Here is a 16,647-nt window from a genome sequence, read left to right as displayed (position 1 = left end):
TTTTTTAAATTTTATCACAGTGTGGCTCTAACATGTACTTCCCTAATGGTAAATGATGTTGGACATATTTTGGTGTGTTTAGTTGCCATCCATATAGTTTCTTTGGTAAAGTATCAGTTCGATCTTGTTGCCAATTTTTAAATCAGATTGTTGTTTTCTTACATTGAGTTTTGAGAGTTCTTTATATAGTCTGTGTACAAGTCCTCCAAAGGGGCCAGGTGTGGTGGCTCATGCCTGCAATCCCAGCACTTCGGTAGGCTGAGGTGGGAGGATCATCTGAGGACAGGAGTTCAAGACCAGCCTGGCCAACATGGTGAAACCCCACCTCTACTAAAAATACAAAAATTAGCTGGATGTGGTGGCACATGCCTGTAGTCCTAGCTACTCAGGAGGCTACCTCAGTATCTACTCGCCTCTCAGGTTCAAGCAATTCTCCTGCCTCAGCCTCTTGGGTAGCTGGGATTACAGATGCATGCCACCATGCCTGGCTAATTTTTTTTGTATTTTTAGTAGAGACAGGGATTCATCATGTTGGCCAGGCTGGTCTCAAACTCCTGACTTCAAGTGATCGTCTGCCCTAGCTTCCCAAAGTGCTGAGATTATAGGCATGAGCCACTGTGCCTGACTCATTTATTCAGATTTTCTTTGATTTTTTTCCCTCATAATTTTTTATTTTTTACATAGATATTATGGATGTTTTATTAGATTCCTATCTAAGTATTTCATTTTTGGAGCTATTATAAATGGTATTTTTTAAATTTCAGCTTCCAATGACCCATTGGTGGTATATAGAAATATGATTGTCTGAGTGCAGTGGCTCACACCTGTAATCTCAGCACTTTGAGAGGCTGAGGTGAGAGAATGGCATGAGCCCAAGAGTTCAAGACCAACCTGGGCAACAAAGTGAGATCCTGTCTCTACAAAAATTCTATTAAAAATTAGCCACACACAGTAACTGTGCCCATAGCCCCAGCTAATCAGGAGGCTGAGACAGGAGGATTCCTTGAGCCCAAGAGTTTGAGGTTGCTGAATTAACTTATTAGTTATAGGAGGTTTTTATTTTCTTCAGATTTCTTGGGTTTTTTAATTGGTAGAGACAGGGTCTTGATATATTGCCCAGGCTGGTCTTGAACTTCTGAGCTCAAGCCATCCTCCCATCTCAGCTTCCTAAAGTGCTGGGATTATAGGCATGAGCCACTGTGCCAGGTTTTGAACCAGTCTTGTATTCTCTAGATAAACTCCATTTGGTCATGGTGTATTATTCCTTGTATATATTGCTGCATTTCATCTGCTAATGTTTTGTTGAGTTTTTTCATGTCTGTGTTCCTAGTGGGTGTTAGCTTAAGGTTTTTGTAGTGTCTTTGTGTGGTTTTGTTGTTAAGGTTATGCTGGGTTCCTCAAAAAGTGTTCTCTCCCCTTCTAGTTTCTAGAACAGGTTGTGTAGAATTTGTTTTATTTACTCTTTAAATTTTTGGTATAATTCAGCAGTGAAATTCTTTGGGTGAATTCAATTTCTTTAATACAAGATCATTATCTATTTGATCTCAGGCGAATTATGGTTATTTTCCTAGGAGCTTTCTAGTTTTACCTTCACATTTGGATTATATCACCTTGAATTAACTTGTGTGCTGTGAGATAGGGGTCAAGACTCATTTTTCCACATATGTTTATCTAATTTGTTGGCACCACTTATGTAAAATGATTATTATTTACTGACTATTCAGCAGTGCCATCTTTGCCATAAATCAAGTATCCATATATGTATGGGTTTTTATGGACTCTTAATTCTATTCCGTTGGTCTACCTGTCTATCTTAGACAAACTCCCTTAGTTGCTGTAGCTTTATAAGACTCAGTATCAAGGAAAGTAAGTCCTCCTGCTTTGTTTAGCTTCAAGATTTTCTCAGGTTTTTTTCTTTGACTTTTCTACTCCTGTAAACATTTTAGAAACAATTTGTCAATTTCTAGCAAAAAGGGAGAAAAATATTGTTCCCAGCAGGAAGGGTGGTCAAAATTACTTTATTCAACATTACTGGAGGTGAAATACATTTATTCTATTTTTAAGTTTTTTAAAATTTGATGAGACACTTTGGTAGGCAAGGTAGCATGAAAAACACCTGTTACTTAAAATAAGATACATTTTTAAATCTAAAATTCAACTGATGAGGGGAAGGGAAAGGAAATCTCTGGTGCCAAAAATATTGAGAAACGACAACCCCCAAATTAGTAAGAATTACAAATAATAGAATCAAATATGGAATTAGGCAGTTTTGGGAAATACAGGATTTTGAATATAAAATAAGTAGTTTTATTGTATTTAAAGAAATAAATGAGAAATTGAAAGTTGGATTAAGTAATAAGATTTATTTTAAATGGCCAAGTAGATTGTAAAACACAATTTACAACTTGTAGAAGTAAAAATAAGGATGACATTAGAAACTCAGTGGATGAGATAAACCCACTAAGCACAAAGAGTGAAGGAGTTACTAATAAATCAGAACAGGGATTTAAAAACATATTAGGAGAATATGAAAGAAATTTGAGACATGGAAGACAGAATAAGAAGGTCAAATATTTGTATAGTCAGAGTTGTTGAAGGAGATCATAGAAAAATAAGAGAGAAGCAGTAAGTCAAGGGATAAAGCAGGTTAGTATGATAAAATATTAGTGGAGTATACATGGTGGGTGTATTTTCTTTAATTTGGCTGATTGCTTGAAAAATTTTATAATAATAAGCTTAGAAAATCCCTACAAAAGTGAAATGAATAAAGGCAAGAACAGAAACTAACAAAATAACAAAATCAGAGAGGATCAATACAGCTGTAATTGGCTCTTTAAAAAGAGTCAAATTTAACAAAACTAATAAAAAACATATGAATACAAGTAAATAATATTAAGAATGAAAAATAAATAATAATTGCAAATACATGAGAGATTGACATAAGAGAATATTGTGAACAACTCTATACAAATAAATTTGAAAAGTTTGGCAAATTCTCTGGATTAAAAAAATCAAAAATTGACTCAAGTTGAAGTAGAAAACCTGAATGTTTGTGTGGCCATTAAAGACACTGAATCCATAGGAATATTGGTACTACAAAGGATCACAAGGCCCAAAAAATTTGACAGATAGTTTTTACCAAAAAGAAGAGACAAGTACAATCTTGTATAGACACCTACGAGGAATGGGAGAAGAGGATATTATCCAGCTTACTTTATGAAGCTAAAATAATATTATAACAAAACAAATAGCAATTACATAAGTAGAAAGTTGTAGGCCAGTATTACTCATGGATGCAGATTTTAAAATCCCAAAGAAGAATATGTCTAACCAAATACTTGTACACAAGTGTTCCTAGAAGCATTTTTTCATAATATCCTAAAAGGGAAAACAACTCAAATGATCACCAACTGAGGAATCTGTTAATAAAATGTAGTATAGCTGTACGGTGGAATATTATGCAGCCATAAAAAGAAATAAAGGACTGATACATGAAACAATGTGCATGAACCTCAGATGGAAGATTGACCCCAAGCCTCCGGTTTCTCTCCACTCCCAAACACCCTCTAAAATAACAGCAAAGAAATGTGTTAAAGGCATAAACCCACAAAGATATGACGAATTGGAGACAAAAATAGCAGTTACGTATTGGAAACTGGAAAGCAGGTGGATATGGAGGAAGGCAGAATATCCGAAGAGTTTAGGAATTGTCCACAGTAGGTAGTTCTGAAGTAGGGCTGAAGGGAAAGTGAAAGAAGGAGTAATGGTCAGAAGCATCAGGTAAATCCCAAGATCCCTTCCCTCACTCCATGGAGTGAACCACTGTGACTTTCCATCCCCCATCGTATAGAAAAGTTAAAGTGTAGTCTCTCTGGAGAGGGTAAAGCAAAGGGGATACTAGACGTATTTGAGTTGACCATGAATACTATACTAACAACAAGGTGATTAACTCAGTAGGCATGATGGCTATGCAACTCCAGAGTTGACAAACACCATCCGTGTACACAAAGCTTCACATTAGCTTTTTGGTCTGTCACTCATAAGCATAAGCAACAGTCAATGACTTCATGTGACATTTCAGGAAAGCTCTAGCATGGAAGATTGAGACCAAAACAGATTGGATGAAACAAGAACTATGCTAGGACGAAAGGCCTTTTTATTTATTTATTTATTATTTTTAAAGGAGAAAAATGATACGTTATCTTACTAGATGTGGGAAAAGCATTTGATAGAACTCAACATCTATTCATGAAAAAATCTATTAGTAAACAAGGAATAGAGGAATTTTCTTTAACCTCAAAACAAATGAAAAATGAATCCACTAGAACCTATAGTACATATCATACTTAGTGGTTAAGCACTAAAAATATCTCCTTTAAAATCAGGCTCAAAACAAAAATGATCTCTTTAGCTATTTCTATCCAGCATTGTATTTGAAGTCCCATCTAATGTTAGAGGACAAACTAAAGATACAAAAGGAGTAGTAATTAGGAAGGAAGGACAAAGACAAAGAGTGATTATTCGTAGATAATGACAACTCAAAATAATCTACTTAGAAATAATTAGAATTAATAAGTTAGTAAAATAAATAATCACAATAAAATGTACCAAGGTTGCTGGATATAAAATCAAAATACACAATCCAGTTGAATGTCTATATAATGGTAACAAACAGAAAAAAGAATTTAAACAAAACTTCCATTTACAGTAACAAGAAACTCTAGGTATTTAGGGATAAATCTAATAAAAAAACATTGTGGAGAAAACTATTAAAACGTATTGAAAGCCATTAAGGAGAATAAAATAAGTGGAAAAGACATTATCTTACCAGTTCCCTAACAGAGATTTTTGAGGAACTTTGAAGCTGATTCTAAAAGGGTCAAGATTACTCAAGACATTCTGGAGTTATCCATGTCAAGTAGAAACAACAACAAAAGTGGAATGAATTGTATTTCTATTGCACCACCATATACAACATAAAAATCACTTCAAGTGAGATTATTGCTTAAATGTGAAGCAAATCATTCAAAACTTTATAATGTCAGGAAAAAATATAGGGAAATAAACTATGACCTCAGCATAGGGAAGGATTCCTTAAACAAAACACAAGTGCAAGCCATACAGGAAAAGATTGACATATTACATTAAAAGTATTTCTTACTTTTAAGAAATACCATAAAAAGAAATGAAAAGACAAGTTACAGACTGCAACATACTAGGGTAAGTAAGAAAAATACACAAATAATTCGATACAAAAATTAACCAGAAACAAGGCAAAAAAAAAACCCAAACGGGCAATTCACGGAAGAGAAATAAACAGATGACCCTTCAACATAGGAACAGGTGCTCTTGCTAATTAATAATTAGGGGAATGGATAATGAGACCACAGTAAGATGCAATTTTACCTGTCTCAGGTAGGAAAAACGGTGAAGTCTGACAATACAATAGAAGTTCTTACACACTCCTGGTACATATGTAGATTGGTTCACTCTGGAAAATAGTTTGGTGTTATTTAGTAAAGCTCAAGATGCTCACATCCTCTAACCCCATGATTCCATTCCCAAGTAAATGCCCTAGAAATTCTCCCACAGGTGCATGAATGCCCATGGCAGCATTGCTTTTCATAGCCCCCAAACTGGGAGCAACTCAAATATCCTTTGATGGCGGAATGGTTGAATAGGTCATGCAATGGAATATCTGACCCAGTGCAAATGAGTGAAATACAAGTGAATGTGGGGTACCTAATGTTGAGCACAAAACCGAAGTCAACCAAAACAGACAGTGTGATTCTGTGGATATGACATTCAAAAACATGCAAAATGAAACAGTCTGTTATTTAAGGATTCTTGCATACTCATGAAACTATATTTAAAAATAAAAGGAGTGGTAAGCACAAAATTCAAGGTAGTATTTCACCTCTTAGGAGGAGAAGGAGAGATGGTAGAGGGGAAACAGCTTCAAAGATATAGACTGGCAGCATTTCACTTCTAAAGCTGGGTCAGGAGTTTAGCCTGTGTTATAAATGTATTTGCGATGCCTTCACAAGAACTTTAATAAGTATAGTTCATCTTTTCAGGGTTTAATCTCTAAAGTATCACAGGCCTATCAGATTCTGAAGCAAATTCTGTTTTGAGTGAATTTTGGCAAAGTGTTTCTATGCTGAATAGTGGTATGGTTTCATTGTGAAGACCAAATTGGCTGCATTCTGTCTAAAATTACAGTTCTCACTCAGATATGCAGGCTGGTCGACTCCCGTCTCAGCAGACTATTCTGTTACTGTCTGACGGCAGCTGCTTGGCTGAAGCCACAACTTGCCTTCCTTCCCTTGAGCAACCGATAGACATGATTAATCTAACTCCTGTGATGTTGTTCCTAGGAGGAGCACCGAACAGCCAGTTCCCTGAGCAGTGGTGCTCTTATGTGGACAAAGAAATTCAGCCTAGATTATTTGGCTCTGGACTTCAATTCAGCATCACCAGCCCCCTTGCAGCAGGTAGGAAAGGCTTTGCATCTGAGAATTCCCAGGTGATTCCATTTCTGCCTAGACTTTTCTGATTAGCAAACCATGGATATTCTCCTTAGAAACTGTTAAAAACGCAGAATATTAAAATCAGCCCTAATCCCACCTCCCAGTGAGAATGAACTCTTGGTTGATTTCTTCCTAAGGTGTGTTTTTTGTGATACTTACAAATGTATGTGATAGTCACAGTTCAAAATTTGGACCATAAAGTTTATAGAAAAATATCTCATGCTTCCCATGCACTCCCTTACATTGTACAGCGATATTAATTCATAGCTATGATAACTTACAGGTATTAACTCCCTTGCAAAAACCTGATATGAGACTGCAGAAAAGCTGGTCAGAAGGGTGGGAGTGATAAGTATAAAAGAATCATGAGTCAGTTTTGGTAGACTATGCGCTCAAAACAACCCCCAAATCTCTTTTGCTTTCAACACAAAGGGTCTTTTATTGCAGGCCATCTGAGATGTGCCGAACTCCTGGCAGAATCACCTCTTTTCTCATTAGGATTGGAACATGTCACTTTCTTTTTGTTGTTGTTTTGTTTCTCACTCTGTCACTCAGGCTGAAGTGCGGTGGCACGGTTTGATATCCTGGGTTCAAGGTATCCTCCTATCTCAGCCTCCCAAGTAGCTGGGACTACAGTTGCGTACCATCACTCCCAGCTGTTTTTTATTTTTGTAGATGTGGGGTCATGTTTTGTGGCCTAGGCTGGTCTTGATCTCCTGCCTTGGCCTCTATAGTAGTCCATTCTCATTCTGCTATGAAGAAATACCTGAGATGGGTAATTTATAAAGGAAAGAGGTTTAATTGACTCACAGTTCAGCATGGCTGGGGAGGCCTCATGGAACTTACAATCATGGTGGAAGGGGAAGCAAACATGTCCTTCTTCACATGGTGGCAGGAAGAGCAGTGCAGAGTGAAGCGGGGAAAGCCCCATCATGTCTCCTGAGAACTCACTCACTGTCATGAGAACAGCATGAGGGGAACTGCCCCGTGATTCTCTTCCCTCTTACCAGTTCCTTCCCAGTGAACATGGGGATTATGGGAAGTACAGTTCAGGAGGAGATTTGGGTGGGGGCACAGGCAAACCATATGAGCCTCCCAAAGTGCTGGAATTACATGCACATGCTACCATGCTCAGCCGTGTCACTTCCACTCACATTATATTGGTCAAAGCAAGTCAAGTGGCTAGAGCAAAACTGAGGAAAGCAGTGGCGTGCACACATACATACAAAGGGAAGGGCAATAAATATTGAGCGATGGTAATTGAATACGAAAGGGTAAACATTTTCCTGACATTTTAAGTTACATGTAATGAAAACCTTTTTGTTCTCCTCCTTCAGAAACTTCTCCTTTCAGAAGAACAAAGAGTAGACTATGTTCAGGTGGATGAGCAGAAGACACAGGCTCTCCAGAACACAAAACAGGAGTGGACGGATGAGAGGCAATCCAAAGCATGAGAGGTGCAGTCTCGCGCCGTGTGTGCAACGGGAAGTGTGGGGTTTCTTTCTACTAAAAACATACTGATGGTCAACGCAGGTTCAAAACCAAGAGAGAATATGTAGTTGTCAAGGTCTTGGCCATAACCTTTAGGAAAGAAGACCTGTTTATACATTGAAAGAAGAAAAGAAGGAAGCAGTTGCCTTCTGGAGGGGGCTCTGAGAGAATCTAGCCTCTCCCCTGCCCTATCAGAGTGAGTGTTGCCACCAACAGAATTCTATTGTTTGCTTCTAATACCTGAAATTCTGACCTCTCTCCTGTGCTTCAATAAGAATAATAAATTATCCTAGCAAAGGGGCATCTGGAGACCACCTTGTTCCAGACTCTGAAGACAGTTGAGGAGATTGAGCCCAGTGATGGTGGCAGAATCTTACTCCAAACACTTCAGCAGACTAGTCATTGCAATCCCCAAAGAAAGACAAGTGACAGTGGCAATGGATCTCAGACTCTGAGATAGGTATATCAGATGACACTGATGGCTTTAAGGACATTGTAGCCAGGGATTCTGCTGCTCTTGGCTTTTTCCCAGGCATCATCTCATCTCTTCTCTGAAAGACCTTGGAAGATAGGCATGGAAGAAAAGAACACTGAGAACTAGAGGAGGGAATGCTTCGAGACCCAGAGTCAGGCTTAGAAAAGAGTTGGCCAGGCTCATTCCACAACCTCATACTTCCTCTGAGGATTTTGACAAAATGTATCAGTTGGGTGAGCCTTGGAGACGTGTGGGAAACACCTGCAGACACAGGATGAGTACTCATCCTCTCTCCCTTTCATAGGGATCCAAACAGGTGCTTGATACTTGAAAGGTATGCATGTCAAGTGAGGGTTTCTTTGTGCAATGTTCAACTGGAATTCCATATTCAGCAGTTTCAATGAGAAATACCTACTGATCGTCAGTCGGAAGGCCATTCTCATGGTCCCTTATGCAGTGTGTTTCCCTGTGAGCTGCCTAATGGTAGCAGACGAATGTTTACGGCCTTGGGGAAGGCATAGGTGGTCCTTGGCTATCGTATGATGGATCCAAGCTTTGGAGTGATAGATAAAAGTGACCAGGAAGAAACCTATGAGTTCCATTCTTAGATTTTCTAGCTAGTTGCTCCCTTCCGCATCATGTCACCCCTTCCTTCACAGGTCCTGGGGTCCAGGAGACTCAGAATGAAGGTGTCATTTGGATGTGAAGTGCTATTTAAGGCCCATGATAGTGCAGCTGGGGCAGTTGTATGCTTTGCTACAGGCACATAAATGCCAAAGTCTTAGTTTTTCAGTTCATACAAGAACTCATTTTGATTTTCAAAGAAGCAGGCTCTGCTGACATTATTTTCTTATTTGGACAACGTGGGGGACATTTTCTAGTATTTTAACTGAGTTCAGGGTACTTAGTGAGCCTGGACAGAGCAAGGAGAGGGCTCCCCACTCCCAAAGCCTGCAGCCAGCTATTCATCACTGTACACAGCCAGAGCCTGTGAGGAGCTGCCTTCTTCCTCATGTGACTTGCAATGAATCTCAGGCAAGAAGCCAGGGCTTCAGACTACTAGTTCCCATGGAGGGTAGTTTCCCCATGTGTGGGCCACTTGTGTTAGCATCATTGATTATCTGACAAGAACCACGCCAGATTGTAGACAGAAAAGAACAGCTGAAATTATGTCAGTAGTGAAATGGCACTCAATTGAACCCCACAAAAGAGAAAAGAACTCTGTTACTACAAATCATTTCCAAAAACGTATTTATAGCATGAAGAACTACACACATGGGTAGTGTGACCTGTTACTTAAAAACGGAATGCTCTGAATAGGCACTCTCTACATTAAAGGTATGGAAGGTGACAGGGGTCAGAATTCTAACTCACTCCTCATTTCCAGGGTGTATGCAATCACGTCCTGCTTTGATAAAACTGCTAGAGGATGGCTATACAAAAGCCTAACGATTTAAGGAATCAGCAAAGGCACCATGAGCCAAAAGATTGGTTTTGTTGGAGATGATCAATGTGTGTGTGTGTGTGTGTGTGTTTCTGACCAAGGGCCTGATGTTTGTTACAGAAATGATCCCAGACACCTACAAGATGTGGGAATCAGCATTGTTATGCAGTTAACCCCGCATTGTTTTCTGTAGTTCCTTTTGTTTCATTTTCTTCTGTCTTGTTAGAAAATTCCTCCAAATCAGGGGTTGTCCAGTGCAGGACAGGGAACCCAAGAGTCTCAAGCCTGCAAGTCCAGAAGGTGACAAACCCAGGAGCACTTGGAGTTAAGCTTTCCTTGGAGAAGAAGAGCCTTGAGATCCAGCACACAGTGTGGCTATAAAGGCATGAAGCATCAGCCAAATCATGACCTTCAGGTCTGAGCTGAAACTGAAGGTTCTCTTCAGGCCTGGCTCTTCCCTCAGTCCCTGTTCATACCACCTCTGCACCCACAATCACACTGACTTTTCAAATTCATTTTGTTTTTACAATTTCATTTCTGGCATTAATAAAAGTCTTATAAGGAAGAATCAGGACTGAAGTTTTTTAAGTGATGACATGCGATATAACTCACGTGCAGGTTATTTCACTGCAAACATCTCATTTTTTTAATTTCTTCATTGGAAACTAGCTTCATGCAAGGTCGCGTTATACATGATGTCAAGGTGAGCAGTTGATTTTACTGCAAATTACTGAAGCTAGTTTCCAATGCCGACCTAGGCCTGCCTCTCCCTAGAAGGGGTCTCTAGCCGCCACCTCCCTTTTCCCCATAGCTGAGTCTCCCAGATGTCCTGGGTGCTGGGTCAGTGGCATCTCTAGGCCATGAAGCAAGGAAGGGACAAACAAAGTAGGGAGGGGGACAGGCTCAGGTTTGGGGAAAAGAGTCCAAAGGCATAGAGAGAACAGGCCTGGGAGATCCCAGGGCCGAGAGAAAGGAGGAAAAACCACATGAAATTCCTCACCCCTGGTGAAGTATGAGGCCAATCATGAACACTTTTTCCCTGCACACACACTCTAGACCAAGTCTCTGACCCAGAAAGCAGCAGGTTGGCCCATAAGGCCAACTGAGACACTCAGACCCTCACATACATGGGCACTTGACCTTTAACAGAGTGGGCACTGGAGAGCCGCGGAGACTTGATGGCTGTGCAGGGTGATCAGGTGGACAAAATGATGCAGAAGGACAAAAATGAACCTTGACCCCACTCTGCTGCTACACACAAACACAGATTCCAGGCTTTAGAGGAGCCATTTTGCTTGTAAGCATGGTTGTCTGGTCTTTGTTTCATGGTCAAAGAACAAAACCAAATTGTTTTATATTTGTGTTTGTCTGAAATTTTGGATTATTTCAACTTTTTGTTCTTCAATTTGGGGCTCTTAATTCATTTTCATACTCTATGATGATAGAAGTCCTCTATTGGGGAGATTATTGATCATAAAGGGGCATGGGAGAACTTTCTGGAATGAGGGAAATGTTCTACATCTCAATCTGGGTAGTGGTTACATGGATGTATACATATGTAAAAATTTATCAATCTGTAAATTTAATATTTACACATTTTGCTATATGTAAATTCTACCTCAACAAACATGTTACCATGGAGGGAAAGAAGTCTCCAGGGGCATTAGAAAGTTAATGAAAAAACACAACGGTGGGATGTATTAGAAAAAGCTACGGAAAAACCTTTATTATCTTGGTTGTGGAAGACCTTCAGCAGCAAGGCACAAAAGACAGAAGCAAGAAAAGGAAAAGAAATATTTATTCCATTGACAATTCCACTCAATTCAACAAATATTTAATGATCATCTGCTACATAAGAGGTATTCACATAAGCAAGAGAAACACAGACGTCTTTCTTTAAGCTCATTCTGGCAGGATGTAGTGGGCAGTGTTGGTGTTCTGCCCACATCCTCTGGCACCCCTTTCTCTGATTCAATGTGCTCTTCCTTCTGAAGCCTACACCCCTGGAACTCCTTCTCAGAGGATAGCCCCTCAGCTCCTGGAGCTGCTCTACCTGCAAGAGGAGAGAGCTGGAAATGGCTCAGAATTCACTTTCCCTACCCTGGGGAACCTGGCTGAATCTTTCCTCCCTCTGGGATTCTTCTACTTCTTTGTCCTGCTTCCCTCACTAGGGGTTCCCAGCCTTTGGGGGACCCAATTTTCATACATTGCCTTCTTGAAAAATGGTTGCAACAATATTTTCTGTCTTGCTTGCTCTTCCAGCATCTAGCCACTCCCAATTAAGAGGTGGAGTCTATGTCCCATCATGTAGAATTTGGGTATACAGCAGAGGGGACTGACTTCTGAGGCCAGATCATACAAGATGATGCATCTTCCACCTGGTACTCCCTGCCCCGCTCTCTCTCTCTCTCTGTACACACACACACACACACACACACACACACACACACACCCTTGGAATCCAGCCATTATGCTGAGAGGAAGCACAGGCCACATGGAAAGGAACCAAGTTGTTTGGCCCTCAGACTCTTCTGAGTGTTCCTAGCTGGCAGCCAACACAAAACTTCCCCCCTGTGTAAGACATCTTGAAAGCAGATTCTTCCAGCCTTCAGTTTAGCCACCCTAGCTGCTGCCACAAGGAGCAGACATGAGCCTTACTCCCAGCGACTGCCCGAACTGGAGATGCAAATGATCGTCGTCGTTTTAAGTTACTAAGTTTGGGGGTGGTTTGTTACATCACAACAGTTACTAGGTCACCAACTGCAGACAGGTGAGACAGGAAATACACTGTATTTTAGAAGGTGGCAAGTAGAATTGGGTGCACATTGGTCTGTGAGGAGGGCAGCTGCATGATGAAGCAGGGTGAGGAGATGAAAATTTAGAAGACTTAAAGGAGCTAAAGGAGAGGACCCTCACAGGTCAGAGAGGAACAGTGGCCGGCTATGTCTTCCATCCAACGCTGGGTCTGGCAAGGGTCATGGGGGCCTGGCAAGGGAGGCTTGCGCTAGGAGGGAATCGGGAAGGGGAATCCTGCAGCACTCTAGAGAGGGATCACAGTCTAGCTGTGGAGAGGAAGAGAAAAAAGTGTCATCAGAGGGGAATTTCAGGTTGAGGAGAAGCTGGTGGACTTGTTCAGAGTTCAGAGATTTCGACCCTGAACTGCACACAGGGTCCACAGAAGAGGACAGAGAGGCGAGGTGCATGGAGGGAAAAGCCCTGCTGGGAAGTGGGGGCTTTGCACAGGAGGAACTGGCCCCTTTTTCAGAGCTCAGCTCCAGGGGAGCTGTCTCCCCCAGATATTCATGGCTCTGGACTGAGATGCCACTTGTCAGAAGCATAAGTTGTGGCAGAAGCCGAAACAGATCATCAACCTCGTGTCCAGCAACAGCTAAGGGTGGCGGAATCAAGTACACCACTGGGGCTAGCCCTGAGGAGTGGGGAAATACTGAAATTGTGACTCCTATCAATGTTTCCTTCCTATATACTGTGGTTCTCTTGTTTGTTGTGTGTATTTTTATACTTGTTATGTCTCTTGTTCCAATTTGTTGACTTAAAGTCTATTTTGTCTGGTACAAAGTGAGCCTTATAGACAGTGTATTGTTTGGGCATATTTTAAATCTATTCTGTCAACCTCTGTCTTTTGATTAAAGAGTTTTAATTATTTAGCATTTAGGTGATTATTAATCAGTAATGTTTTATTTGTGCCATTTTGCTATTTGTTTTCTGTACAACTTGTACCTTTGTTTTTCATTTCCTCCACTACTGCCTTCTTTTGTTTTTAATTGGTTGCTACGTTTCCCTTCATAACTTACAGGTCACATTTGACCGGCTTCCAAATTAACCCACCTAGGGGAGGTCCTATGATTGATGGTTTACATCCTGTGTCTGAATTTGAAATTATGTTTTTGCGGGGTGGCCATGCTAATCTTCTCTGTATCCTTCCAATTTTAGTATATGTGCTGCCAAAGCAGCACTGAATTTGAAATTGTTATCATGAGTCCTTCAAATTGTATCTTGAGTCCCTCAAACTGTTGATGTACTTGTTAATATGTAACTTACTGACACTGAAAATGACTCCGATTTGTTTCTAAATCATGAAGTTTTGCTGATTTGTTTCTGAATAATGAAGTTTTACTGATTGTCTTGCACGTAGGCATTTTAGCCGATATGTTGAGATCTGTATATATTGATTGTACCCTTTGTATTGTACCCTTCAATGAAAAGGAGAAGTCTAGTATGAGTAGTCACCCTCCCTTCTTCTTCAGTTTCCCATGTTGTTATTGTCACAATCTCCATCTTTCTACATTTTGTGCATTAATGTAGATATATTTATGCTTTTTATTTTAAATCATGTGGGAAAAAAGACGAGTTACAAAGCGAAGAGACATTAATAACGACGTTTATGTTTACCTATATAGCTACTTTATACAAAGGACTGCTTCCAGCATTTCTTGTAGGGCAGGACTTCTAGTGGTTACCTCTATCAGCTTTTATTTTTTTGTGAATGTCTTAATTTCTACTTTCAACTTTGATAGAGGATTATTTGTTTTGCTTGCTCAAATCTGCTTTTGAAACCCTTTAATAAATTTTTTATTTGCATTCTTGCACTTTTCAGCACCAGAATATCTATTTGGTTCCTTTTTAAAAAAATAATTTCTACCTCTTTATTGAAATTCTCTCTTGTGGTTTCCTTTACTTTTTTAGCCACAGTTTCCTCAGCTCCTTGACCAAATTTAGAACTGTTGATTTAGTTTTTGTCTAGTTAGCTTTATGTCTCTCTGCTTCCTTATGGATAGTTTCTGTTCATTTTTTCGCTATGAATGGACAATACTTTTTGTTAATTTCCATGCGTCATTATTTTTTGCTTGAAATTGGACTATTCTTAATATTACAATGTGGTATTGTGAAAATCAGACTCTTCTGCCTTTCATTGTATTTTTTTGTCATGTGTAATCTCTAAAGTTTCTGTTAATTTAGCTTATGGTCAGCTGGTGGTTTGACAGACATTTTTTAAATGCCTGAGGCCAAACAAAACAATTCCTCTTTCAGTTTTCACAGAACGGCCGTGTCTGGGCACTCCTTCAACACTTAGCCTTCAATTCCTGCTAGTGCAGAGCCTAATGATCAGCCAAAGGTGACAGTTTATCTTCTTCTTTGGTCCAGCCCTGGGCACATGTGTGGCATTTTACATTCCCTGTTATTCACGGAAGTTTTTCAAACCCTTTATTGCACAAAGTAATTCTCTTCTCACCTTTTCGTCAGAGGCTTTTGGTGTGTCTATTGTTAGACCCAACAGTCATCTTTTGCTGCAAGAAGGATCCGTTTGTTCATTTTTCTTTTAATGTGGTCCATCGGGGCCCGCTACATAGGTGCTTTTCCACCCTGAGAGAATTCCAAGTTATTTGAAATAAATGTAAGAACTTTGTGTCAGCCCTTCAAGAAATCCCTAGACATCATCAAATGAACATCATTTCTTGGGAGCAAGATCCACTATACTCCTTCTGGAACCAAGTATCTCATCCAGAAGTATCAGCCGCCATCTTCGAAACCACAACTGCCCCAGGGAGAGAGGTTAGGTAAGGTTAAAGCACCACCAAGCTCCCCTAAAATGTGAACTCACCTTTTTGTTGATTCAACATTTACTTGGTTAAGCTTTGTTTGGTTCTAGTTGTTAATTAAGGTGTGTTTGGTTCCAGGCTCAGTTACTGTAAACTTTGACTATTTTTCAGAGATCTGATAAATGATTCAACTTTTGTTCCTTTTTAGTGTTTGCACAGAGGAACGAGACCTTGAATCCCCCATGCTGACGCTTTAACGGATATCATGTCTGGGCTTTCTTTTTAAAGTAGAGGGAAAATATTAGACCAGAAAGTGGCTGTGTGGTTGGTGGGGTAAGACACTGACCCCAGTTACTGCCCCTGAGGTATAGGGGGTGTGAGAAAAAAGAAAAGTGACTTCCTTGGATTTGAGAAGGCAATGTCCCCAGGAACAGAGCCAAGCTTCCATGAGTCTGCAGGATAGAGGAGCACGCTGAGAAGAGATCGCCTACACATTTTGAGTTCCAGAGGGCACAGTGAAAGTGCTGAGGTGTGCACAGGAGGTTTGGGTGGGGCGACAGAGTTGGGGGAAAGGATGTTCAGTCTCTGGTGCTCGAGATTAAGCTTTGTTCTAGCCTCCGTAAGCAGATTTCACAGGTGCAGCGTGGTATCTGTTAGACATACAGTGTACGTTTTCTCCTGTCATTAATTAGTATACTGAATTTCATGAATATGTGTCACACGATCAAGCCTTCTTACATTGCTATCCTTCATAGCTGGAGAAAGGTCTGGTCTTGGTGAAAGGACCTTCTGCGTCTGAGCAAAGATGCCTTGTCCTTTCCTCCCCTTTCTCAGTTTCTTACCCCTCCACCCACAAAGCCACCTTCTGGCCTAATATTTTCTCTCTACTTTGTAGGAGGGACTGTTCACAAGACGGATCTAACAGGTGTCCAGCTTGGCCCTGCATTTCTGCCATCATCTCGTTCATATAGTCATTGAACTGACACCCCCTGAGTGACTCTCAAGTGCCAGGCCCTGGGGAAGCAGCTTGTGTGCCTGGTGACTTAATCTTCCATTCATTGTGTATATATTTCATAACACCTCTCAAACCCTGCCTGTCCTCTGCAGTTTTACTACGAGCCCTGTCAGTGTGAATGGATCAGAACACGT

The 16,647-nt window shown here is 40.3% G+C and overlaps 1 protein-coding gene and 1 non-coding gene across 5 annotated transcripts in view; one reads left to right on the top strand and one right to left on the bottom strand.

Annotated features, from left to right (window-relative positions):
* The window catches only part of GAB3 (GRB2 associated binding protein 3), a 74,699-nt gene extending 64,194 nt beyond the window's left edge, over nt 1-10,505 (top strand). For all 4 annotated transcript variants that reach the window (XM_078363715.1, XM_035287990.3, XM_035287991.3 and 1 more), the window contains exons 9-10: nt 6,378-6,494; nt 7,868-10,505. In XM_078363715.1, the coding sequence (XP_078219841.1) occupies nt 6,378-6,494; nt 7,868-7,984 (234 nt within the window). In that variant the 3' untranslated portion in view covers nt 7,985-10,505. The remainder of the gene's footprint in view (nt 1-6,377; nt 6,495-7,867) is intronic.
* Nucleotides 10,506-13,806: 3,301 nt separating this feature from the next.
* LOC118150777 (U6 spliceosomal RNA) lies at nt 13,807-13,914 on the bottom strand. The gene has a single exon (XR_004738919.1). It is a non-coding gene; the product is annotated as a U6 spliceosomal RNA (small nuclear RNA).
* Between the last annotated feature and the right edge of the window lie 2,733 nt (nt 13,915-16,647).

The sequence above is a fragment of the Callithrix jacchus genome, chromosome X (assembly GCF_049354715.1).
Source record: "Callithrix jacchus isolate 240 chromosome X, calJac240_pri, whole genome shotgun sequence".
In the NCBI taxonomy this organism is placed as follows: Eukaryota; Metazoa; Chordata; class Mammalia; order Primates; family Cebidae; genus Callithrix; species Callithrix jacchus.
This window is presented reverse-complemented; position numbering and strand designations above follow the sequence as displayed.